The sequence below is a fragment of the Scophthalmus maximus genome, chromosome 17 (genome assembly GCF_022379125.1).
Source record: "Scophthalmus maximus strain ysfricsl-2021 chromosome 17, ASM2237912v1, whole genome shotgun sequence".
Classification (NCBI taxonomy): domain Eukaryota; kingdom Metazoa; phylum Chordata; class Actinopteri; order Pleuronectiformes; family Scophthalmidae; genus Scophthalmus; species Scophthalmus maximus.
In genome coordinates, this window is record NC_061531.1 from 13,128,237 (window position 1) to 13,152,923 (window position 24,687).

Below are 24,687 nucleotides of genomic sequence, written 5' to 3' on the forward strand. Positions count from 1 at the left end.
TTCGTGGGGGTTTATTTCAGTGTTTATTGTTGTTGTTTTTTCTTCTGTGGAGCACATTTGTCGAAAAGACTTGTTAGTCCATAAAATGCCACTGTTTCAGTGGAAACAGCCATAAAGTCCAAAAGGTATCAGAAATGTATTTATTTATTTTACAGCCTCGCGGATTTATTTTGTGGCAGCAAAAGAATCTAAAAAAAATTAAATTAAATCATTTGGTTGACACACTTTTTCAAAGTTACTTACAGCTGAGCAAAATACTCTTTATACTCATACATTACATGCAATGTAAGTATTTATGCTTTTTTATTGAAGGGATCTATGAGCACTTCTTCCACCACTGCCTAAAGTTTAGGATAGGCAATAGCATGAGCACACTTGTGGAGCAATAGCTGGTTCACTGATTTATAGATGTTACCTCTTCTTTTAATTTGGGTCCAATGCACTGGCATCCGAGCCACAAACAGGACTATGATGAAAAGGTCTGACTCATCAAAAACCAGGCAGGGCATGTGTTACCTGCAGGACTGGCCCAGCAGGATGGCCGTGGGTTTGCCACAAGGAGTGTCCAGGTTTGACAGGATGGTGGTGAGGCTGATTCGGAGAATTAGTCTGTTTGTGGTGACCCCTCCGACCCAGACTATCAACTTTGTATGTTGAAATAATGTTTTAACTCTCTGCTCAAGTCAAGAGCAATTAACATTAACTAAGAAAACAAATACCATTTGCAATTGATGTGTTTTTTTTTTCTTTTCATCAAAATAAACCCAATAAACCCATCTCTGCTGACTTTTCTTAAATAGTCGGTGGTAATCTAATGCTATACTGTCCAGCAGCGTATCTCCTTACAACAATCAACCAGGCTCAGCTCATTTGTTGGTCTATCTCCTTCAGACTGCCATGGGAGCATCAATTATTTCTTTCAGAGAGTTTTAAAGCTGACTCCGTTTACAGCGTCTTTGTAAACACTGCAAGGAAAGCTTTGCCTACACGCTGTAAAGAATGTCACTGAGGGACATACAACCACTAACTTCATCCAGTTATCTGCCTATTAAACACGTTGCCATCCGATAAGCATGTTTAAGAATGTATAGTTAAATTTAGAAATGCGAGAGAATGTTTTCTCTTTGTGCTATAAGAAGGAGAGAAGGTTTGCAGGACACCCTGACATATCGTCTTTATTACCACATTTTGCTTCCTCATAAGACCAAGCTTGTATCTTGATATCAAACTGTAACCCCTTCCTTGTTTCTTTGGATTAAATATTGCAAACACGAAGCAATGCTGACAGCGTCGTCAACCATGAATTGAAATGAGTTGACCGCAAATGTCAAATTGTTTCACTGCACTGTTTAAAGTAGACCTCAAAAATGTTCTTTCACCAACTTTTGGATTTGTTTTGAAGTTGCTGGAGATCACTGCTGTGTTTGCTACACATGAAACAAGTAGAACTTGTTGCAGACAGGAATGCAAAACAAAAGGCAGTTGTCAAGGCTTCTCCTCTGCTCCTCGTCACTTTAGTTTATACTGTTCTATGTCATGCACATAAAAGAGGTGAGCATGTCCATAAACTCTCTGGATTTTCCTGAAAATCAGTGAGGGAAATGACAACGCCATGACCATATCTTAAAAACCAAATGATCTAATTGATATCACATTAAAATGTTCATAATATTTTGATCAGTAAAGACAAATGAACTTTGCCACACACGTCATTGCATAGCTCGTGGATAATGTTGAATGTTGTGGAAATTCAACAGAGAATTCCTTCATAAATGTCAGTTCATCAGTTCCTATATTGGCACTCGTTAATCCAAGTCATCTGTCAAGGGGCTATGCCAACAGAATCCAGGGCAAGGTCGCAGCCACCAGTGCGAGTATAGTAAAAGCTGAGAGCAGAACGAGCAGGCATCGTGCAGTTGTGCAAATCCTGCGCCTCCGCCTTCGCTGAGGACGAACCGCGGTCATCACAACGCTGAGCGCATCCTCCTCTGCCATGGGTCGCCCCTCGGTGCTTATGATAAAGATCTGAGACGCATTGTGGCCGGGGCTGATCAGCCTCTGTCGACGGACTCGCTCGGAGATGCCCCTGAGGCATTGGGCGATCCAGTCCACTCCCCTGGGCAAAGTGTCGCTGGACGCGCGCCGTGCGCTCTGGAGCTGTCCAGGTGGCACATGGAGAGGCACCTCCAGCGTCTGCCCTCCGTGCGGATCCTTGTCGGCCGCGAGGGACACCAGCGCTTCCTTGTGTTTCCTGATGAACGTGAGGTGTCGGCAGACGGGGCAGACGATTGTCTCTCGGATGTTCCCATCGCTGTTGATGCCCACCAGCGTTTTGACCAGACAGTCGTGGCAGAATACATGTCCGCAGCTTAGGGTCCTTTCGGTGCCCGACAGACACTCGTAGCACACTGGACACTCCCGTGCGTCCTCCTGGCTGTCCTCCTTGTACAATGCCATAGAAGGAAAAAAAAGGACCGACTTGATATTATCAAGTCCAGAATAAGACTTGATCGATTCAAGTTCAGCTCCTTGTTACGTTTCCCTCAGCGCATGACTCTCCTCACCTGCGGCCGTGGGTGGGGGCGAGAGCAGCGCCTGGTAGAACAGGGTCTGCCACCTGTGGCTGCACTGACTCGACTGACTGGGTCCCCTGAAAAACATTTTTTTGGCAGTTCAAGTGGCCAAGCTGGTTCGCACGTCATGTTCTTCATGCACAGAGGCTGTACTGACTTTCTCTGAAGATTGAGGAAGTGTCTTGACTGAGACAAAACATTAGGAACAATATGCTGTAGGCCCGCGGGTGAATGCATTATTAATTAATTTGGAACAATTTAGGCACATTCTGTTTTATTCGATCTCTGGTTTGCTAAGTTTTTTTTAAAAATACAATTAAATCAGCCAAAATGAACCATAATTGGTTTATAATTTACTGTTTATGTGTTATATGACCCTTTTTTTTTTTTTAAATCGTCCCCGAACCGTGTTTGGTGGTTACCTGACATCAAGTGCCACCTTGTGGTCACTGCAGAGAGAAAATGTGTTGCTACAAAATCCAAAAAGGTGCGGCTGATCCTTTATCTCTATTTTTTCAGAATATCTTTTTTACTTTTTACTTAAAAAACCCTAAACAAAACAGAATGGCATGACACAGAAGGAAAGTTGAACTGTAAGGCCCCCCCCCCCCTAAAACCAGTTTTAAGCTAAAATTACAATGATCAAATAACAGTATTTATTTAAAATAGCACATATAAAAACACGTCAAACTTTTTGTTGTAAAATTGTTTTTCCCTTATTATTTGGTCTTTACTTATTATACGAAAATATAAATATGTCATAAATAACAGTATTTTTTAAAAATAAGTCAGAATACATAAATTATTGGCAAACTTTTTTTGTAAAATTGTTTTTCTCTCTTTATTTGGTCTTTACTTATTACAAAAAATATAAATATGTCATGAATAATAGTATTTCTTTTTTATAAAAATAAGTCAGAAAACATAAATTATTGGCAATCTTTTTTTGTTGAAAATTTGTTTTTCTCTCTTTATTAGTTTTTTCCTCATTATAAGAAAATATAAATATGTCATAAATAACAGTATTTATTTTTTATAATCAATATCATAATAATCATAATAATCTGACAAAAATTCGACAATAGTGTTACAACTGAAAAACAAGGAGATGAGATTGTTATTCTGTTTCGTCATTAGATTTTTTTTGTTTTGTTAAGTCAACAACAGCAAAACCTGAAACAGTAACATCACATCAGCCCCCTGTTGTCTAAGTTTTTATTTATTAATTTATTCCTAATTAATATCTTCAATTAACCGAACCCTCCTTGATATTCACACACGTTCAGAATCTGGTTTCTGCCTTTCCTTCTGTCCTGTCTAGCAGATCTACTTCGATCTACTTCTACGTCGGCCCTACCCATTTCTGACGTACAGCGTGACATGCGTCATCACGTACGCCCCGCGTCAGGAACTTACGTTACTTCCGGGAGACGCGTTGGCAATTTCCTAAACACAGCGCTCAGTCACCCCAGCGTCACCGCCCGAGGCCAGCAGCGGGGCGGCAGTGTGTGTGCGTGTGTGTGCGTGTTGGTGGATGTCCACCAGCGGCTGGAAGGCGCCCGACAGAAGCTGACGACGCTCGGACACCGGTTGGACATGAGCAGGTGACTGACTTCCTCACCGCGGACGTGTTCGATGTTCGACCTGTTGGTGTCGCGGTGTCGCTCCGACTCCTGAGTGTGTGTTGTGTCGCGACCTCTCGGTTTCAGCTTTTTTTTTGTTGTTGTTGTGCTTCATATTTTCACATTTGATACCTAGTGGTATTCATTTATGTATTTATTCTGCCTTGAGACCGTTCGGCATCGAGCTCTGCCCGCTGGACCGTGTGGCAAACCGCACAAATGGACCTGTGAGGTGTCGACACATTGACAGCAGCTTTTTGAATTGTCCTCAATGACAACCTGCCACCGTTCAGCTCGATCTGTCAATCGTCATGACCGTTGTTGGCATTGTTACAGTGACGCCTGCCACTGTTGGTGTTATACGTTCTTGAATTACTTTTTTTTTTTTAAAAAGATCAATATTATCATATTCCTATACATCCTCGTGCAGCTAAGACACAACATATGGGCCAAGATCCAGGGGGATGTCATCACCACCCCTCTTATTATAATTCACGTTAGATGACAAAGATGTGTGTGTTATCCTCCTCGCCTCCTCTCGTAAGCGTTAATGTGACTCGTGTCAGTGTCAGCGGTTCATTCTTAGTAAAAGCACCTCGTCAGTCATCTACGGCAGCAACAACAAAAAAAGAGGATGTAGAGACAAAAATGTGAGAAAAGAAACTGTCTCCCCCCCCCGCTGGTTGTAATCTCCCGACGTCTCCACCACTGTAAGTGAATTGTCCCTGGACTATCCTGGAATTGTGAACATCAGAACAACAAAAAAGATCCAGGGGTCATAGCTGACACCGCCGTCTCTGCCTAATGATGCTGAAACGAGAGAGAACAGGAGCTGTCGCGTTCTCCGGCAGAGTCTCTGCGCCGTTACGCGATACAGCTGGAGCTTCGTGATGTCTTAGGTTACCAGTACAGTGGCAGACAATCCCCATGTGTCCTCAATATGTGGAGTAGCTCTGGTAAGGGTATACCTCCTATTAGCCCATCTGATTTAAGTTTCCTGTCAGTGAGCTAATAAACAGCCTCGTCTTATTTTTTTTGAGGGGGTGTTTATCCTGTTGAGGCCTTTCATCTCAATCACCAGGGAAACCGTTTCCTGTCGCTCAGAGACATCCCCGGGATGAGGAACCACTCGCTCGCATTCGTCATAACCATCAGTTCTATTTGTCAGATTAGCAGGAATTGCTGGTCTCTGCTTGTAAGCAGAAGAAATGTTTCAGTTTGTTCCTGAGAAGGGTGTTAACGCTCTCCTTAGTCATGCGATACAAGCAACATGTTACGTCAGCTTTGGGACATTTCACTGTCTCCACCCTTGCCGTATTCATGGTCCCCAGCTTCCTTTTGTACTTTCCAGAGTACTGCACGGACACGTGAGGGGTCTGCGGCGAGTAAGTTGTCGCTGACGCCAACTCTGAGGAATGTGTGAAAGGGAAGAGCGGGAGGCCCTGTCTCGGAGTCTCCATCCCTCAGAGTCTTCTTGCTCTTCTTGGAAAGCTAAAACAACATATCTACTCACCGCCTAGGCTAGTGTTGGCAAAATGTCATAATGATAATGGCCACAGCAACATAATGCCACTAGTTTTTCTCATATACAGAAGCGCCTTTAGCACAGACAGTTGTAAAAACAACCAGACCAGGTTCCCTGAGTCTTATAAATAACTCGTCTGCAGGAAATCCTAGTGAGCTCAGGTCAGATTATAAATATTCTTGGAGCTACAGCAACAGCATTACTGTACACACACACACACACACACACACACACACACACACACACACACACACACACACACACACACACACACACACACACACACACACACACATGGCTCTTTCTCAGATGTGTTTAATCATTTCCTGAATTCTGCCTTGTAGGTCCACATAGATCACAGAAGGAGTTTAGTAGGAGCACTGACGACGGGTCTAGTAAAGTGTAAACGGAAAGGAAGATGAAAAACTTTTAACACTTCAAATCAAAACTTCTAAAGCAGGCTACAACAGACAGCTGTGATCTATTTGGCATTATAGCCAGGTTTAATTAACATGGATTGCTGTTAATGATAATATATTTTCTCATGGACCTCGAGTCACCGATGCGGCTGCTCTGGCTTTTTGTTTGCCACTTTTTAGTGAAACTATATTTGATCTGTTAAGTTCTCCACTGAGGAATGAGCGACATTTCTGATGTTGATTTATCTGATCGTACTGCCCCAAGATAAGAACGGAATGATCTGAATCTGACTCTACATGTCAAGGGATGCAAATGGAAAAAGTTTTGTACATGTTTGAGTCACTCACCTGCTGGTTTATTTATTTTTTTCTCTTTCCTGTCTTAAACCTTGTAAGCTTTCACCTGGTTTCGTTTTCATATGCTCTCTTCTTAGCAAATGTAAAATCGCTGTGAGGCTCATTATTAATATGTGAATTTAATCCTCAGGTTGCCCTGACATGGACACAGAGATGATTCCCAAATTTTCGTCAAAGGATGAGGAAGTTGATTACTGGAAGTCACAAGCCCACAAATATAAGAAAAGGTAGGTACAATTCTCAGGTGACAAAGATAAAAACGATCCTCATCAGTTGCCCAAAGCAGAGCTATAGTCTTCCTGAGTTTTCTTTTTTTTTTTACACAAGATTAAAACATATATACATTTAAAACATGCCTCTAAAGTTTGTATTTTGTGTGATACCTGTCACATTTTCTTACAAAATACAAACCAGATGCACGATAGTGTTTTTAGCTTTTCGTACATAATATTATCATAACTGTCATGTGTCAGTTTATAGAGCCATACGGCAGCAAAACATTTAAAAAATCTCAACATCAGGGTGTTTAAAAATGTATAGGCGCTCACTCTTACATAATAGCCTGATGCAAATTTGCTGAATACGTAGTTTTGCATGGAGTCATAAAAGATGTGACTACACAACAATTTTCTCATCGCCTCTAACCAAATGTTTCCAAATGTTATGTTCAAAGTTTCAGCACGGAAAGACTGTGTTTAGCCATTTAAGGCAAATGAGCGGAGGAGCTTTCTGAAAAAAAGCCCGTGCCCACAAACAGCTGCGGCTCACTCAGGAGGAAATGACTGCAACTTTGATTACTTAAACAGAGACCGCAGCATGTGTTGGAGTAGGCAGCGGTAGTAGCAGCAGCAGCAGCGGTGCCCTGTGAGCGTCGTGTAAAATCTTTGTTGAACTTCGTCCGTCTGTATTTTCTATTTGTGGAGTTGGGGCCCAAGAGGAAGTAAAACTGCAAGAGAGAGAGCGTTTAAATCCTCGTGGTTTTCTGAGAAACTCCTGCTGTGGGTACATAGTGTTGGGCTAAAACATCAGCCCGTGGAAAAAAATAACTTCAAACATATAGTTAGGCATGGCTTGTCCCACACATGTTTTGGTGCGCATATTTTCTCAGGATCATGTTTACAACATTTTTTTTATCCGACTCCATCCACTTGGACATCATGTGTTTTGTTTACACATTCAGTTATCTAATGCTGCTCCATGTCACACATGGTCTCCTGTTGGTAATTTTAAACCATGAAGCGCGTGAGGGAAGACGAGCCTGTGTGTTAGTTAAACGGGGACGTTAAAGAGCCCGGCGTGCTGATGAGGCAGCCTCTCTTGCCGCTGGTATGTGTGGAACGAGTGTGGCACAACAACTGATTCGCGGATTCCACTGCTGTGCAGAGCCACATTATCCCAGCACAGGTCAGCTGATCTCAGGGCGGCGTGAACTCCCACTGTCACACAAAAACATGCGGACAAGTTAGGGGTCACTTTGGATTACTTTTAATTTTGAGATTATAGCACCATATTTATTTATTTCTATTCTCCCTCTATATTGACATATCTACCTAACTAGATATACATGAGTGTACGCACATCAGAAACTCTGTAATCATTTATTCTGTTTTTCAGCAAACTTCCTTTACACACATCCTGTTTCTTAGCCTTATCCTCATCCTGTTTTTTTTGCCCTCTCATTTTCTCTTTGCCCCTGACCTTTAACCCCTTCTACAGCTGAGGTCACATGACAGCAGGCCTGTTTTTTTCTGAGCTACTTCCGAGCCACCTTCTGTCACAGACAATTCAGCTGTCTCTGTAGAGCTCTAAATTTAGATTGCCTTACTTGACAATGCAGTCACCAAACTATTCCCTGTTTGGCGGAGGCAGAATTGAAGGTTGAACAAAACTACAAATATCTTCCTGGCATTTTCACACAGGTTTATTTCTGGCAAGTGGAGTCAAAGCAACTAGAACATGCCCGAGCCCGGCTCATCTTGCGGGACAAAAGCCGGCCACTCTTCTAGAGCCCATTCAGCCAGTCAGCTCTACACAATTGAATGGTGGACAATGAACAGGCTAGCTGGTAATTGAAGGTGATTGTTTTATGTTCTGTTTTGTCCCCCCCCCCCCCCTACACACACATTATCTGTGCGTGTACCATCCAGTTGCCACGATGCACAGGAGGAGCTGCAGGAGTTCCAGGAAGGGAGCCGCGAACTGGAGGCGGAGTTGGAGGCACAGCTTAGCCAGGCGGAACACCGCCTCCGAGACCTACAGACGGAAAACGAGAGACTGAAGAACGAGGTGGCCAACCTCAAGGTAACTGCGCCCGCTGCCCGGTGACCTGCTATGAAGCCTGCTGTGGACTTTGGTTTGTCTTTGCGGTCTGTGGGTTAGGTCAGGTTTAAATTGATTAGTGGTTTATTTAAGAGGTCATCTGCTCTGCTGCATCCTGAGGACTTGGTCCAATGTCTGATTTGTAAAGCAGGCGTCAACAAGGAATGCTGTTACATAATCCTTCAAGCACCTCTTAATTGGATGTCAGGATAAGGAGGAAGAAAATAGAAAACTCCAAGGTCAAGTTTTGTTCTTAGAGAGCAGAGCAGACATTACATATTATGTATGAGAAAATCAGCATATATACATCGAGGATATCACTCTGCAGTAAAGTGCTGTGATCTTTACATGGCCCCAACATGTGAGCATGCTCGCATCAGCTACTCCTAAACAGGAACAGTGTAAATGAGGCAGGGAGACCATGAATCATTCCCGCCAGGCATGCAGCCTCTGCCACTGTTGAAGGACCCCAGAGCCCATTAGCCACAGGACCTACAGTACCCAGGGAACAAAGAGGCCCTTTGAAAGTGAAATAATGTGGAAGAACATCTTTACTCGCTGTTTCATGACATTGTGATTCACCAGGTTTCCCCTACTGTTGTTTATGAATACTAGGATGACTAGGATGTTTCCTGGAACAGCAGGTCTCTCCGATGACCTGGTTTCTCTACACACACTCACTCCCAAACTGTTTTTTTACTTTTCTTCTTCCTCTTCTTCACTGCGTCCATCTCTATCAGGAGAAGCTGGAGCATCAGTACACCCAGAGCTACAAGCAGATTTCTATGCTGGAGGACGATCTGGGCCAGACACGCAGCATCAAGGAGCAGCTCAACAAATACGTCCGTGAGCTGGAGCAGGCCAACGACGACCTGGAGAGAGCCAAAAGGTCCGAGGAATGCAATTTTGTAGCGTGCTGGAACCAAAAGATCAGCATCTTTCCCTCTGCAATTTTCAACTGGGACCAGTAGATTTTTAGATATGTTTGATTTAGAGCTGCAGAGTAGTAGTCGACTACTACTATTTTGATAATCGATTTTCCAGAAGTAAAAACTCAAAATTCCCTGATTTCAGCTTCTTAAATGTGAATATTCTCTGTTTTCTTTGCTCCTCTATGAAAATTAAACTGAATATCTTTTTGTATGTAGGAAAAAAAATACATCATCTAGGGGGTTTAGGGAAACCCGATCGCTGTTTTTCAGCGTTTAATGACATTTTACTGACCAAACAATTAATTCATTAATCGAGAAAATAATCGACAGAAAATGAAAACAGTCGTTATTTGCAGCACTAGTTTGATTCATTAAAATATATTTTGATAATTTTTAACGCAGCTGTCGTTATTTACCTCTTGGTAGCTTTGGGTTTGGGAGAATATAAACAACTCTTATTGTCATTATAACATTTTCTAGTACCAAACTGGACATAATCCCATGTTTTTCGGTTAAATTAATATAATAATTGTATTAATATGTTATTTTAGTTCATGTTCTTTAATAATGGCTGTCATACTATCACATTCTGCTGATATTAACAGTTTCTTTCATTTTCTATGTGCAGGGCTACAATCGTGTCTCTTGAGGATTTTGAGGGCCGTTTAAACCAGGCAATCGAGAGAAACGCCTTCCTGGAGAGCGAGCTGGATGAGAAGGAGTCTCTGCTCGTGTCTGTGCAGCGGCTGAAAGACGAAGCACGGGGTAAAGATGAAGCACAGAGGAATCCATTCCCCCCCCCTTTATTAGCGGGCAATATGTCAACCGCGTTAGGGTTGGTGGGGTAGTATTTCACATGTGTTACCCTTGTCTTCTTCAGACCTGCGACAGGAGCTGGCAGTCCGGGAGCGGACGACAGACAGGATGTCAGCACCCAGCTCACCCACCTCAGACATCGATAAGATAGACTCCGCAGTACAGGCCTCTTTGTCCCTCCCAGCCACACCTGTAGGAAAAAGCATAGAGCACCCGTTCATCAGCCCAAAAGGTCAGGAGCACTCTCACTGTTACACTTTCACACTGGAAATGGAAAAGGAACTACTGTGTGTACTAATATCTACTTGTGTAATCCAGCTTTGACCAATGGCTGTGGCAGCTCTGCCCTCACTCCATCTGCTAGAATCTCAGCTCTTAACATCGTTGGTGATCTCCTGAGGAAAGTCGGGGTAGGTATCATTTATTTGAAATGCTTTAATATTCCAAACAGTTTGCATAACACTGAGGAAATATGTTCATATTGAGGCTAAATACAGATTCTGTTTCCTATCTTGTCACAAGGCCTTGGAGTCCAAACTCGCCGCCTGTAGGAACTTCGCCAAAGACCAGACGGCAAGGAAAAATTACTCCACCGACAATGGTACACTCATCAGCAGCAATGCCACCAAATTCTCCCACTCTCTACATACCTCCTACTACGACAAAACGTGAGTCCTCGGCTGCTCGTCGACATCAAAAGCTCCACACCATAACTCTGAATGTACAGAAAAATAATCTGTGTATATAACCTGTGAGTGCGTGTTTGCTAATGTTAAACATGCCCCTGGCAACCGTAGGACTGTTAACGGATTGGACCCAAGCACCTTGACCTCCATGGCAACAACCAGAGCTGTGTCTCCACCGGGGATGCTGCCTCTGAGTGTGTGAAGTGTCCCCCCTTCCCCCAATGCCACACAAACCTCCACTGCAACTCCTACCCACCCATCACAATGTGGGAACAGAGAGGACACTTGAAAGACCAATACATTGTGTGTGTGTGTGTGTGTGTGTGTGTGTGTGTGTGTGTGTGTGTGTGTGTGTGTGTGTGTGTGTGTGTGTGTGTGTGTGTGTGTGTGTGTGTGTGTGTGTGTGTGTGTGTGTGTGTGTGTGTGTGTGTGAGAAAGTGAGTGAGAGCAAGAGTGATGACGTAGAGTGATGTGGGCGTTTGCCTGTTTGGGATTGTGTTTTTTTTAATTTTTTGAACCTGATGTGTGGATGCGAGGCTCTGACCATACAATTAACCAGCCTCCAGTTTGCAGCTCTAAAATGCATCTGTGAGTAGGTGCACGGTTCTTCGTGCATTCAGTACGTTTCCTATGACTTGCATGTGCCTAAAGCTGCACAGCTCTGTAACGTGCTCGTATGAATGTCATCGCAATGTGTTGCTTTCTAGCTGTCAACTCTGATGTGGTTAATGCTTTTCAGTTCCACTGTTCATCTGAAAACTACTATCCCTGACAAACGGTTCTTAACAGACTAAAGCTTCACCTTAACCCTTCTTATTTTTCCCCCTGTATTTTCACTTAAATTGCACAGTTAAACTACTAAAGTTAATTTAGAATGTATTGTATTTAAAAAAGGGATATGTTAATATTGACAAATTTATCTCACAGTATGCTTTAAAATGCAATATTTTCTGTTTGCAAATTTTCCTGCATGTGTGCATATTTAAAGTGGGGTAGGAGAGTCGTCGTCGTCGGGCCCCGTGTTAAAGACTGAAGTGAATGTTGATCGTTCAAAGCCATGTAGTTCTGGTGCACAGTCGCTCCTCTCGTTACTGGCGACTCGCAGTAACTCATTTTGGAAGTAGTCTCCGTTCTGGGACTGTCTTCCGGGTTCAACCTGCACTTAAGCCTCGCTCCTCGCTCGCAGGTTTCGCTAGCGGGCGAGTGTTTCCAACATCCGTTGGCAATTTGAGGGGAACAGTTTTGCCTTCTTTTTTTTTTTTTTAAATGTTTGATGTATAGATTTTTTTTTTTTATTAAGTATTGTGACAGGCTCATTTACCTCGCTCTGATTTAATGCCACAGTTGGTTTCGATGAGAAGGTGGATTCCATTTTCATGAAACTCACACAAGCACACTCAAAGAAAAACGACTGACTCAAAGATTCTTCGTGAGACCGTTTGTTAGCTTTGGTTTGTGTGTGTGTTGGTTCATGGTGAAGTGTGCAGCCTTTGTGTCATGCAGCATATTTTCAGAGTACCTGTTAATTTGACTTTTAGCAGGTTTTGATTTTGATTTTGTCTGAATCAATTTCGCCCGCACTTTTCTCCCTGCCACAAATCTTTCTGTGGCCATTTTAACATCCTGGAGCATATTCAAAGCCTTTTAGTATTCATAGTAATTTAATTATATGAGATGTCACATGTGTACATAGCAGGATTGTCATTTTGCCGAGCACCATATTGTACATACTGACATTTGGCATTGAGGTCCTATTTATTTCAGATTCTGTATGGCATGTGTTCAAATATCGAGTTTTACTATATAAGCAGTGGTTACGTTCACTGTGTTACGATATCAAATTGTTTGTCCAAACTGTTTATGTAAATAAAGACTGAGATGATAAATGTACTTTGTACTTGTTTCATACACTGTAAGTAGAGATTTCACAGTTTGACCACAGACTAGAAAAAAGAATCAGTTCCTGAAGCCTGTATTCTCTGGAATGACCAGCAGAGGGCGCGTCTCCACTGGTTGCAAAACTAAGCCAGTTTCCATAGAGTCTATGAGAAAAACTGAGGGGTTACTGGTCTCAATCTTCTAGTTTCAAGTCTTCTCCAATACAGCATGATGTTCTTTTTATGAATTGTGGTATCCTTTTGGGTAAAATAGACGATAAAGAACAGTATGCACTGGGGCGTGGATACAGCGTGATTGACAGCTTGCACCATCCAATAGGTGCACGGTTGTAGGTGGAAGTGCAGTGGACGAGCTCTGTCAGACCCACCCACTTACTGGATATTCCCTGGAGCTTTTAGGCCAGTGTTTTGAGCCTTCATCATCGTTACACGTTGTGTTAAAAGAAAGAGGTCAGTAACAAATTATCAAGATTGATGTCTGTGGATACAAGATTGATGGTCTTGTTTTTTTTGTATGAATATTTAAACGGCAAGATGTAAAACTAGAGTGGCACTGGGTGGAGCTCATACCTCTGCCAAAGCCCAACTGAACCCCGTATGAAACCAAATTTGAATCCGCTAGATCAGGATTTTTAATAGGAACTGCACCACATTACACACATTATCAACCCTCTACATACGCCTGATTTTTTTCTTTTTCATCAAGATTCTTCAATTATTCCCTGAGATTTTTAGTGAAAATGTTGGGAAAAAAACGCCACATAAAGTGATAAAATATATATTCCTGAATCCGTCCCTTTGTCCACATCTGCACCAAAATGTATTGGGTTCTGCCTTGGCCCATGTCCTTTCACATCTGTTAAGTAGTTTGTTGTGTAATCCTGCTTACAGAAAAAAGGAGGAGGAGTTCAGATCTTTGTTTCCCAGCAGGTGCATCGTCTATCAGTCCACAAATTAAAGGCCCAGTTTCTTCTCCATGTCCTGTTTTAATATGTTCTTCTTGATCTAGAGTAAGAAGAAAAGTAGTGGCCATATCATATTCTTATTTTCATTAATCACTCATACGGATGGTTTAGACATGTTAGTGTTTGTTTAGAAGTTACCTTTCCAGAAACCGTCAGGGGGTAGCTCTCCACAAAGGCCACATAGTGCGGGATTTTGAAATGAGAAATCTAGAAGAAGGAAACACAAATCCTGTCATCAGCCCATGTGTGAGATTTAGTATGTTGAGCTCCTGCCCGTTTCATTCATCACCTACTCTCACCTGTCCTTTGCAGAACGCTCTGACCTCCTCTGCACTGCAGGTCTGTCCCTCATTCAGCCTGATGCAGGCACACACCTGCTCGCCCAGCCTCTCGTCTCTCACCCCAACCACCTAGGAAACAGAGAAACAGAAACGCGTGCAATTTCGACCCCCAGCCAACTGATGCGACATCTCCATGAAATGTGCTCTCTTTACAAAGAAGAGGGTTTGAACTAATCTTCCCACACTGAACATTAGCTTCGCTGTGACGCTTTGCCGCCCGCCAGTGGTCGTGATTCTCACCTGCACCTCATTCACTTTGGGATGTGTATAGAGAAACTGCTCAATCTCGGCAGGGTAAATGTTTTCCCCCCCTCGGATGATCAGGTCCTTCATGCGTCCTTCAATTTGACAGTATCCCAGACTGTTCAGCGAGGCAGTGTCACTGTCGGGAGGAAAGTTTTCGTAAAAAAAAAATCATGTAAACAGCCTTTCCCAGGCTGATTTCCATGTGGGCCACACACAGATACTGGAATTGAAATTTTCCTTCCGTTGAATTACATTGTCATCGGTCAACATACCCAGTCCTGTACCAGCGATCTTGCGAGATAACTTCGCTGGTTTTCTCAGGCTCGTCCCAGTAACCATGCATGACACAACCGCCTCTGATCATCAGCTCTCCTGACGCCCCCAGGGGGACGATCTGCCCCGTGGCGGGGTCCACCACTTTTGCCTAGAGTATAGAGGGTCGCACTGTCAGTCGCAGTTTGTCGTATGGGGATAAAGGTTTGTTCAAAAAGAGGCGGCATGTACCTCAGTGTGATTCATGATGCATCCAGTGGTGTTCATCTTCAGCTCATCATCGTCTTCTGGGAATCCCAGAAATGTAACGGGGCTGTTCTCAGTTGTTCCATAGCCTAACTATCGAAAACATGATGGACACCTGTTGTTTTTCCTGCTGTACTTGAGAAGGTATAGGACAGTGTAAATGCTCACCGTTATCTCTCTCATGTTCATGTCTGTTTTCAGTTTTCTCACAATCTCAGGGGGGCACGAGGAACCCGCCATTATCCCTGAAGCACAAAACAAATGGACGATGATGCCTCAAATATTGACTGTACCAAATTCACTTTCAGTCTTGAAATTTCTTACCAGCTTCGACTGATGACAAATCATACTTGTGCAAATCTTGGCTCAGCATGTCGATGAACATCGTGGGAGTGCCGTAGACTAAATTGCACCTTGAATAACCAGAAAATAGACCGCATGTCAGTGAAGGTGCGCGGCAGCGTATGTGTATTTTAAAGGTGATTTGGGTGATGAGGATCCGCGGGTCATACTTCTCCCTCTCAATGGCCTCCAGATTGGCCTGGATGCTGTAGCCAGAACAAGGAAAGACGAGTGTGACACCATGCACCGCCATGGTCATCCCTCCGAGCACGGAGCCGAAGCAGTGGTAGAGGGGCACAGGCAGACACACTCGCACCTGAGGCTGATGGGGAGGGGGAGAAGATTACTCACATTTCACTGTTTGCATTTTCTTAAATACAAGAGATAAAAGTGGACTTACTCTAGATGGATAACCCATTCGGAGACCCAAGAAGTAGGCATTATTTACAATATTGTGATGGGAAAGAACAGCTCCCTTTGGACTTCCAGTTGTACCCTGAATACAAAACACAAAACATAACTCCATCTGAATTGCTGTTGAACCCCCTGAATACCAATCAATTCATCGTCTTAGTATTATAGCCTATCAGAGTGTCCGAGCCTCCCTTCATGGCCACAGTTTACCACCGTCTAATGGCCTCCACTTAAAGCGTGATCATTTTCACAAAGACGACGCTGGTGAATGTTACTGATGTGAACTGGATGTTGATGGGGTCGTCGAAGGACAGCTTGCTCTGCAGATCCACCAGCTCCCTGCGGTGCCGGCTCTCTCCTGCTTGCATCACGTCCTCCACGTGGAGCATCCCCGGCCGCCTGCTGTCCGTCACGATCACCATGCGCAAGTCCGGCAATCTGGCAGACCCGAGGCAGGATTTTACTGCATCTGCATTCCCGTGACGATAACAGAGGAAGGAGCGTGCGTCTGGAGGAGTCATACCTGGAGCTACTGATCTTGGCGGCTGGCGACGAGTCATCAATCTCCGGGCAGATCTCCCTCAGCATCTCACAGAACTCCTGGGTTTTAAACTGAGCAGGGCAGACCACCGCCTTACACTGGACCTGGACACAACAAATTAATCCTGCTGAATTTTTTTGCATTCTTACATGTTAATGTGTGTAAAGATTATACTTGTATGAAAGTAAATCGTCAGCTGTCAGTTGTCTAGATTTTGCCTCGGTGCTGTGGTGAAGTACTGTAATCGAGTGCGGTTATGTAAGTTGGACAAAGGTCACACGCTGTACAGTGCAGTACCTTCTTTAGAGTAAACTCCACTTCCTTCACCTGATAGGCCGGGTTCAGGGAGACCTGCAAGAGCAACAGCGATTTGAAAGTCACGTCGATTCATGGGGCCCCTCACCACACATTTCTCAAAGGCCTTTACATAATACATATATTATAAAACGCTGTGTATATTGGGTTCATGTTCGGTGTCCTGCTCACTTTGCAGGATGGTGTTTGGTCATTTGTCCAGTCACTGAGATGTAGGACAGTCTGTCTAACCACACAGCTACTGTACATGTACAGCTACACTTGTCGTCAAAGTCATTTTAAAGGCACACATGCCTCCCAAACTGACCAGTATGATCCCAGCCTTGGCAGAGGCAAATTGGAAAAGGACCCATTCGTACGTGTTGGGTCCCCAGACCCCCAGACGGTCGCCTCGCTTCAGGCCAAGGGCGAGGAGGCCCGCAGCCGCTTTGTCAACCTGCACCAGTGAAGGACAAAAAGAAATATGAGAAAATGCTTTCAGCCAGCGACGGAGCCAGAGATATTTTGTCTACTGCATGCAATTTAATTAACCGGGTATTTGTACAAGCCTGACAAATACTTCTCACTTTCTTCTAAAGACTGGAGAAAGAAAACCAAAGTTCTTATCATGAACTAAATTTGACAGGTGCTACCAGATGAATAGCTACTACATGTGATTTCACCATGTGTCCAAAGGTCACAACTGTTTTAAAAAGGAGAGGCTCCCACTCTTAGTGTCAGAGTGACTGAAAACTCATCGGAGACGCACATCCTGCTGAAACTGTGCAAAGGTTTTCCGGATGCCGTCCTGCAGGAAGACCACGGCTTCGCGGTCAGGCCAGCGCTCCGCCGCGCTGTCCAGGCTCTGGCCGACGGTCAGGGGGAGCAGAGAGATGGTGGAGGTGCCGTGGACGTAGCTGCTGGTCAGGGAGGGGTTTTGGGGACGACTGTCCACATGGAGTGACCTGGCGCTGAGAGAGAGAGAGACAACACAGTCAAACGCAGACGATGATTTGAGCACTAGAAGTAACTGTAGGTTTGGGAGAGAATGCCCACAGATTATTTGTCCTCTACATCACAGTCCGTAGTCTCTGACACACAAGGGAAAGGCATTGTGGTATTCAAGGCAACAAGTTAGACTTCGGTACAACCAGCATTTCTGCCTGGACTGGCTGTTTTCCCAGCAGAAGTCCACTAATCAGTAACTTGGTTAAACCATATATATCTAGGAAGTGATTAACTACTCTGTTTGGAAAAAAAAAATGTCTTTCCCATCTTGAAATTACACGTGAATTCATTGAAAGACGACCCAGGCTTTCCACCAGCACATTAAACACAGAATCAATTTGACGATATTTGTGCCGCCGGAGACCTTGAGAAAAAAAAGTCTCAAAACATTTGCAGGCATGTGTAACTGTTTACATTTGACATTTAACAATGTGCAAAAAAACAGCAACACAAAAGCATGTTGCAAATATCTTTTAGACATTTGTAGACCCTGTTCACAGAAAGGTTTTCCAAAATGGAAATTATCTGTGAAGTGGAGGTCTAATTATTAAGGTTGTGATGAGTTCATTTATAAAGTTGCTTTCAATGTTTTCGCATTGCTCGGTGTTAATGTGAGGATTGGAACTTATGTTTGTACCCAACGATTACAAACAATTTCATTGCATACATTTGTAGATCAGGCATTTGTTACCTGACTTAAAATACCAAATCAATATTTAATGACATCTTACAAAGCCCAAATATCTGTGATCAATGTGCGGGTGACTCCACATGTTGCCATTTGACCGCTGAGCATGAATAAGTTTTTAAACTTACCCCTCGAGCAAAGTCGCTCTGCATGATTTGAGTCCGTCCGCGGATCTGAGTGTGCGAGCATAGCACCTCAGCAGCGAGGAAGAGATTAGTGCCGCCATGGGTCTGAAGTGGCTAGGACACAGTTATTATGCGTCAGCAGGATCTTAATATAGTCTGAGTAGATATATACATGTAAGTGATATATCTGAGTAGCCAGCCTTTCTGGTTGGATCTGCTCACTTTGCAATCTTCAACGTCAACTCTTAGTCGGTGGCTGATGATTAACTTTGCTATGTAAAGCCCCCACACTTTTCCCCACATCTTTTTTTCCGTATGGTTACACATGACAAGATCAAAGTTTTATCATGTTTTAAGTGGTAGACAAAATTGATATTCTTGTAAAAAAAAAAAAAAAAAGCAAAGAAAATCACAAAATAAGTCTCTAACATTGATTGGAACTGCTAAACATCAGGTGTACACCGGATAAAGGCACATATTATTGAAATTTTAAGTTGTTTCGAATGCATCGGTACAAAGCATGGGATATAACTCAGTGTAGTTTATGAGATGCAGTTCAGAGATCAGTCATTATTCACAAGGGGTTATTCATTTTGCCCCTTTTTAAAACAGAAACTATAGTGGAAATACAGTTTTATAATCACATGTTCAAAAATGCTTGCTCTGAACGACAAGACAGCCCCCTCGAAAGAGATTTTCCAGTGAACATTGAATGCGACGTGTAGAGAAATGAGGCTCCGCCACATGACGTTCCATGAATTTTATGGAATTTATGGGTAAGGCTGTGACGATTTGTCTCAACCACTAACACACAGACTAACACACTCCTCTACTACTAATACCAAAGTCCAAGGTTCTTTTGTTCATTTTTTATCACAATGTCTTTGAAGCCTCAGCTCCACCCAAAGGAAGTCCTGCAACAAAACACACAGCAAAGCCGCTCAACTCTTGAGCTCCCTCCCCCGTCCAAACTATAGATTATGGAGAAGGACGACGCCTGTATGCTGAAACTGAACTTGTCCCAGGACTCCCTCATTCTTCATTTACCAGTTTCCCCCCCAAAAATCCAGGAACATGATTCCCTTTGACCAGAGGACCATCGTGACACTGAACTGTAAATGTATCACGCCAACTAAGTTCTACAACATGTCTATATGGCAGAGTGTGTGTATAAAAGCCCTGTTTGCTCATAGAAACGAACTGAAATTGTTTCCACACTAAGAGCTGTATTAGAGGAGGTGTAAAATGAAACCGGACGTCTTTGTTGGCTTTTCTTAAGTGGACCTAAATTATTCCTGAAAGTAAATCTGGAAAATATTGTTCTACTTTTGTACCTTTTGTGATCACTAACACGAGCTAAAGGTCGTGCGTGTTCACAGGCCCTTTGCAAACAACCTCACAGAGCTCTCACAGGCAACAACTGTTGTTTTATTACTGGATTTCTTCGCTGGCGTCGGGAACTCAGCTCGATCTGCTGGACTGTGTTTTCTCTCAAAATTTGGCACGAAACCTCGCCCAACGCTCACTGACAAATCGAACCCCGGTGGATACGCTGATGGGCTTTTTTCGAGTACACGCTCGGTCAAATCCACTTGAATTGTTACCTCCATTGTATTGGACGGATCCAGGGAGAGTCAAGTCATCCATCAGTGTGTGGACAGCTTGTCTCCAGGACCAACGATCACGACACCGGCCCTTTTGTTATTCAGCGTCAGTCATGTTCAGGCTTTGTTATGATTACGGCATGAATCTACATTTCAGCACGGTTGGAAATATGAGCGGCCTCTCTGGGACCTTTAACATGAAGCCTGTTCTCCGTGCACTCGCTGCAATGCTATTGTGGTTTGTGGGTTAATACTGTACCCAACACAGGTGTTGTGTCAGGATCCTTCATTAACAATACAGCAGTGACATGACACATAAAGCTACAAGAGAGACTTTTGTCCTGCGGGGGGCAGCATCTGTCTGAGCAAGAACTGTCAGATTTGTCCTTCGCTGTGACCAAGCATGCGATAATCACAAATGGTCATCCGGTCATTTTAAAATCAATTTCAGTTGGCCGTGAACACTGCGTATTACAGGGGATTTCTCAGAGCACAAGCTTAGCAAAACTAATTTGTACACGTTCACAAAAGTTACATTTTTCAAAATAACTTCAAGTCCTGCCGTTATCACTGCAGCCGGAGTGGAGGTGAAGGAGAGAAGCTTCTGTCTTTCAGCAGCCTCACATTTTTCAAATAACAGGGGGAAGGAAAATTTCCCCCGTCAGCACACTGTGCCCTCTCCGCCGCTCGCCCGCTCTGTGATTCCCCCACTCAGACATTCCACAGCTGAGCAGCGATAAATCCCCCCAGAATCGACACATTATGTCACGCCGACTAACGCCTGTCTCTTCAGTCTGCGACGGGGCAAACTTGACGTGACTGTGGTGCAACATGAGCACAAAAAGCTCCACGACCGCCCTTCTCGGGCTACACCGGACACTGAGGTTGTAAACACTGCGGGTGGAGTAAAGAGGGCATGAAATAAATCAATCTTTAATGATTTTTCATTTCGCATCAAAAATGTCCTGTTTTCATTTTGCCTCTCTTTTGTCATTGCTGTTGGTTTGATGTCACAGGCTTAAAAAAGCATTTATTTCATTTATATTTTTCAAGCAATGTTGTTGTGGGTTAATCAATCTGGTTGACCTTTGACCTTTTGGAGAGCAGGCAGGTCCCTATCAACATAACAGGGTCCTGAACTCCTATTGAGGGTCACTGCATGGCTGTCACCTGTGCTAAGCCACTATGTGAACCAGCTACACACACACACACACACACACACACATACACACGAGTGTGTGAGCCCCTGTGGCTCTACTTTCCCTGGACTCAGCCCTTTCCCAGCTGACCATTCAGCTGTTGCCAACACTTGTCCACTTGCTAACTGTTGCCATAGCTCAGAACTCAGCACGCTGGTTTTTACAACCGGTAATGATTTTTATGAAATCACCCTGCCTAAGTCTGCACAATCCGTGGTTCGAGGGAATGTCTTATTTTATTGCAGAGAGAAATTCAAACTGCATTGGTTTTAAAAATGTATTTTATCATGACTGACACGTGGGCGTGTCAGGCCCTGAATTCCACCGATGCAGCTTTGTTGTTGGTTCGGATTTTTATTCAACATGAAGTTTAGGAAGATCAAAATATCAAAATATTCGACATCTTTTATCAATTTCCTTTTTTTTTTGCACAAGGCTAAGATGATTATGTTAATTCAATTACTTTAAACAGGAATTCACAATTCATTGTATTGACAACTCAAGATTTAATTTAATTATTTAAATGTCCATTGTTTAATATTGGTTGAGAAAAGTCTAATTTAATGAATTAGATATATTATCTACTGCTACCACATTGCTTCACTGGTGCAAAGGCATGATTTCAAGTTTTAGTTCGAATAGCATTTGGTGTGCGTGCTCTCCTATGTGATGACAAGTCAACAACCGCTGTTGTGTGCTCGCAATTTGTTTGTCACGAAAGTTACGGTGCAATATTCGTCATTTGTACATATATGATTTAGATCATGGTGGTTTGCTGACTTGTGATCTTAAACTGTTGATGTAGAAAGTCAACAGCAGTGGGTTGCATCTATTTCCCATCTGAGTCCTCGTCCCTTGAGAATCGATCCATCATTCTCGGTCCCAGAAGCAAACGGCTCACATCCGCTCCTGTCTGAAAATCTAAGTGTTCGCTTCCTACCTATCCATCACACAAGCCATTACGCTCCTCATTTAGACATCCCTCAAACGTCCCACGTTCAGTTGCACAATCCATCACGCTCTGCACTTGTCCCGCCGTTGGCTGAGGATCTTTGTCGCTCCAACAATGCCCAAAAGAAGTGAGTTTAGAGGGCACGCCCTATCTCCTCCAGAATCTGATGGCTGAATTTATACACAACCCCCTTTTTTCCCCCCTCTCCTGTCATCCAAGTGCCACAACCCAGGTCAGAGGTCACAGGGGGTGGGTCTGGTTGCCAAGGAGTGGTCCACCAACGAGGCAAAGCCACTGGGGCTCATTGGTCGGTGAGAACAGCCGATCCGCCGGGCCTGACCGTGACTCTGACAGGCCTGAGAGCAGACGAGAGCGAGCAGATTGCACTATAACAATCGGACAACAATTAGAGTAGAAAGAAGTGTTAATGACTTCCTGGTTGAATAAGACACGTGCATTTATGGCCATCATGAAGTCGGGAGAGTTGTGGTGCAGGATGAACTCATGTTCCTGAGATCAGTGAAAGCGTCTCTAGTGGTTCATCATTTTAAACGATGATGTTGAGAGAAAACACTATCACACTTTTGTGTTTCAGAAAATATCACTTCAGTCGGTATTCTGATCTCTGACCGAGAGCTTATCAGCTTTCTGAAGACCGCCAAAGCACTGTGATATGGTGACATCATGAGAAAGTCGTACCCCCCCTTGACAGGGCTTGCCGTTGCCATGGGGCCCCTGGAAATGGCAGCGCAGATCCAAGCAAAAGAAGGCTGTTGGGGGAGGGGACGTGAAAGCAAGTAAATAAAAGTTTCATTTGTGGTGTGTTTGCTTGACGTCCTCCGAGCCAAATTCTGTGCCATTATTGGACTGCTAGGCATGGGGGGTTGGGGTGTTCCCAGTAGTTACTTGGAGTGGGAGCCCCCCGTGCCCCGACCCGGCCTCTGGGAGCCGTGTGAGCCGACAGCAGTCGCACACATTCACTCTTTGAGAAAAGGGAGAAATGCACAACAGAAAGGACGAGGGAGACGGCCTTGTCGGGCCAGACTGCAGCAGCGAGTCGCCATTCACAAACAGACCTAATTAGACACAACACAGACATCAGCCAAGGGAGAACAACGCGCATAATGAAGCTGAGCGGTGTGGGATTTTTTATCAGTAATATCCAGTATACGTTTGACTGGATGTGATCCCAAAAGTCTCTGCCAACTTTGAGGGAGAGTGAAATGTTGTCATGACAGACAAACTGATTAACCCTGATCTCAAAACATTCTGATGAAGACGGAGCCTGGTCTCCTTCATGATCACAACCCGTTTACCCAGTGGGAGCACACAACTCCCCCGATCCCCCTTTGATACCTGATATTGAGACACGCAGGCCCGTGTTGTGACCCTACGATCACTTTTTGCCAGAAGACACCCAACGCCCCCCCCCCCCCCCCCCCCCCCCCCCCCCCAGGGAGAAGCAGAGCAAGGCAAGGCATTCCACGACCTGGAAACTCATGACCCACTTGGGATTAATGAGAATTCTGCGAGGCGCCTTATTGGCTCGTTGACCCTCTCTCTCGCTCTCTGACGTGTTCACCTTGAGTTAGAATAGACACCATGTACATGGAATTGAAACTTTGCATCTACATTTTTTTTGTCAAACTAAATCAAAACTTTTAATAAAATGTTTTTTTAGTCCAGACCAAAGTTTCTTAAAAAAACTATTGGAGGAATTGTTGTGGAAATTTGTTGAAGGTCCAGAGAAGATAAGGGCTACGATCTTCCACCAGTTCATCTCAACATTTCTCTTTGTCTAATTCTTTGATTTACAACCAGATTTGCATCAAGCCCAGTTGTATTTTATTTTTTATGCTAAGTAGCCAATGTTGGCATCTTACCATACTAAAGGAAAAAAATAATTGTGGTTTTGTTAGTAAATATTAGCAGGAAAAAAAACGCCTGGCAGCTTTGTGAGCAGGTAATAAAGCACCACTTAAAAGCCTAAAAGCCTCAGTGGCGTGGCTGCAGACTGTGGACAGGGATGTGTTTCTCCTTCTGTATGAATGGAATCATCAAACCGATGAATATTAAAGTAAGCAGAATTTTTTTTGCACAACTCCCGGCTTCTCTCTGCTGCCGTGGGATTTGATCTATAAAATGCGGGCACAGTAATTTCCTACAGACTTAAATAGAAGTGAGTGGTGCTAAAAAAAAGAAAAGAAATATCATTAAAAAATAATCAATATTCCACATGATCGTTTTTGGGGTGGAGCTATTAGGTTTGCTGCACAGAGAGGAGGGGTTGCTTAAAGAAGGG

At 43.7% G+C, this 24,687-nt stretch overlaps 3 protein-coding genes across 4 annotated transcripts; 1 reads left to right on the top strand and 2 right to left on the bottom strand.

Moving 5' to 3' along the window:
- Positions 1–129: 129 nt before the first annotated feature.
- Positions 130–2,694, bottom strand: LOC118288802 (RING finger protein 222). The gene has a single exon (XM_035615298.2). It carries the CDS (start codon positions 2,455–2,457, stop codon positions 1,831–1,833), a length of 627 nt encoding a protein of 208 aa, XP_035471191.2. The 5' UTR covers positions 2,458–2,694; the 3' UTR covers positions 130–1,830.
- Positions 2,695–3,990: 1,296 nt separating this feature from the next.
- On the top strand, positions 3,991–13,135 carry ndel1b (nudE neurodevelopment protein 1-like 1b). The gene is made up of 9 exons (XM_035615548.2): positions 3,991–4,177; positions 6,627–6,723; positions 8,644–8,797; positions 9,556–9,704; positions 10,376–10,512; positions 10,628–10,795; positions 10,882–10,973; positions 11,086–11,231; positions 11,361–13,135. Exons 2-9 carry the CDS (start codon positions 6,638–6,640, stop codon positions 11,449–11,451), a joined length of 1,023 nt encoding a protein of 340 aa, XP_035471441.1. The 5' UTR covers positions 3,991–4,177; positions 6,627–6,637; the 3' UTR covers positions 11,452–13,135.
- Positions 10,514–18,886, bottom strand: LOC118288948 (medium-chain acyl-CoA ligase ACSF2, mitochondrial). 2 transcript variants are annotated; one of them, XR_004785964.2, is made up of 17 exons: positions 18,634–18,886; positions 17,579–17,780; positions 17,138–17,266; positions 16,813–16,866; positions 16,498–16,619; positions 16,250–16,412; positions 15,961–16,056; positions 15,731–15,882; positions 15,543–15,631; positions 15,387–15,463; positions 15,204–15,311; positions 14,972–15,123; positions 14,694–14,835; positions 14,412–14,522; positions 14,251–14,319; positions 14,037–14,152; positions 10,514–10,753 (listed from the first exon to the last, which is right to left on the bottom strand). XR_004785964.2 is itself a non-coding variant. In XM_035615546.2 (16 exons), exons 1-16 carry the CDS (start codon positions 18,729–18,731, stop codon positions 14,102–14,104), a joined length of 1,815 nt encoding a protein of 604 aa, XP_035471439.2. In that variant the 5' UTR covers positions 18,732–18,886; the 3' UTR covers positions 13,762–14,101. The 2 variants fall into 2 exon arrangements, 1 of the variants encoding a protein (XP_035471439.2); XM_035615546.2 differs by lacking the exon at positions 10,514–10,753 and having other exon boundaries at positions 13,762–14,152.
- Positions 18,887–24,687: the final 5,801 nt, after the last annotated feature.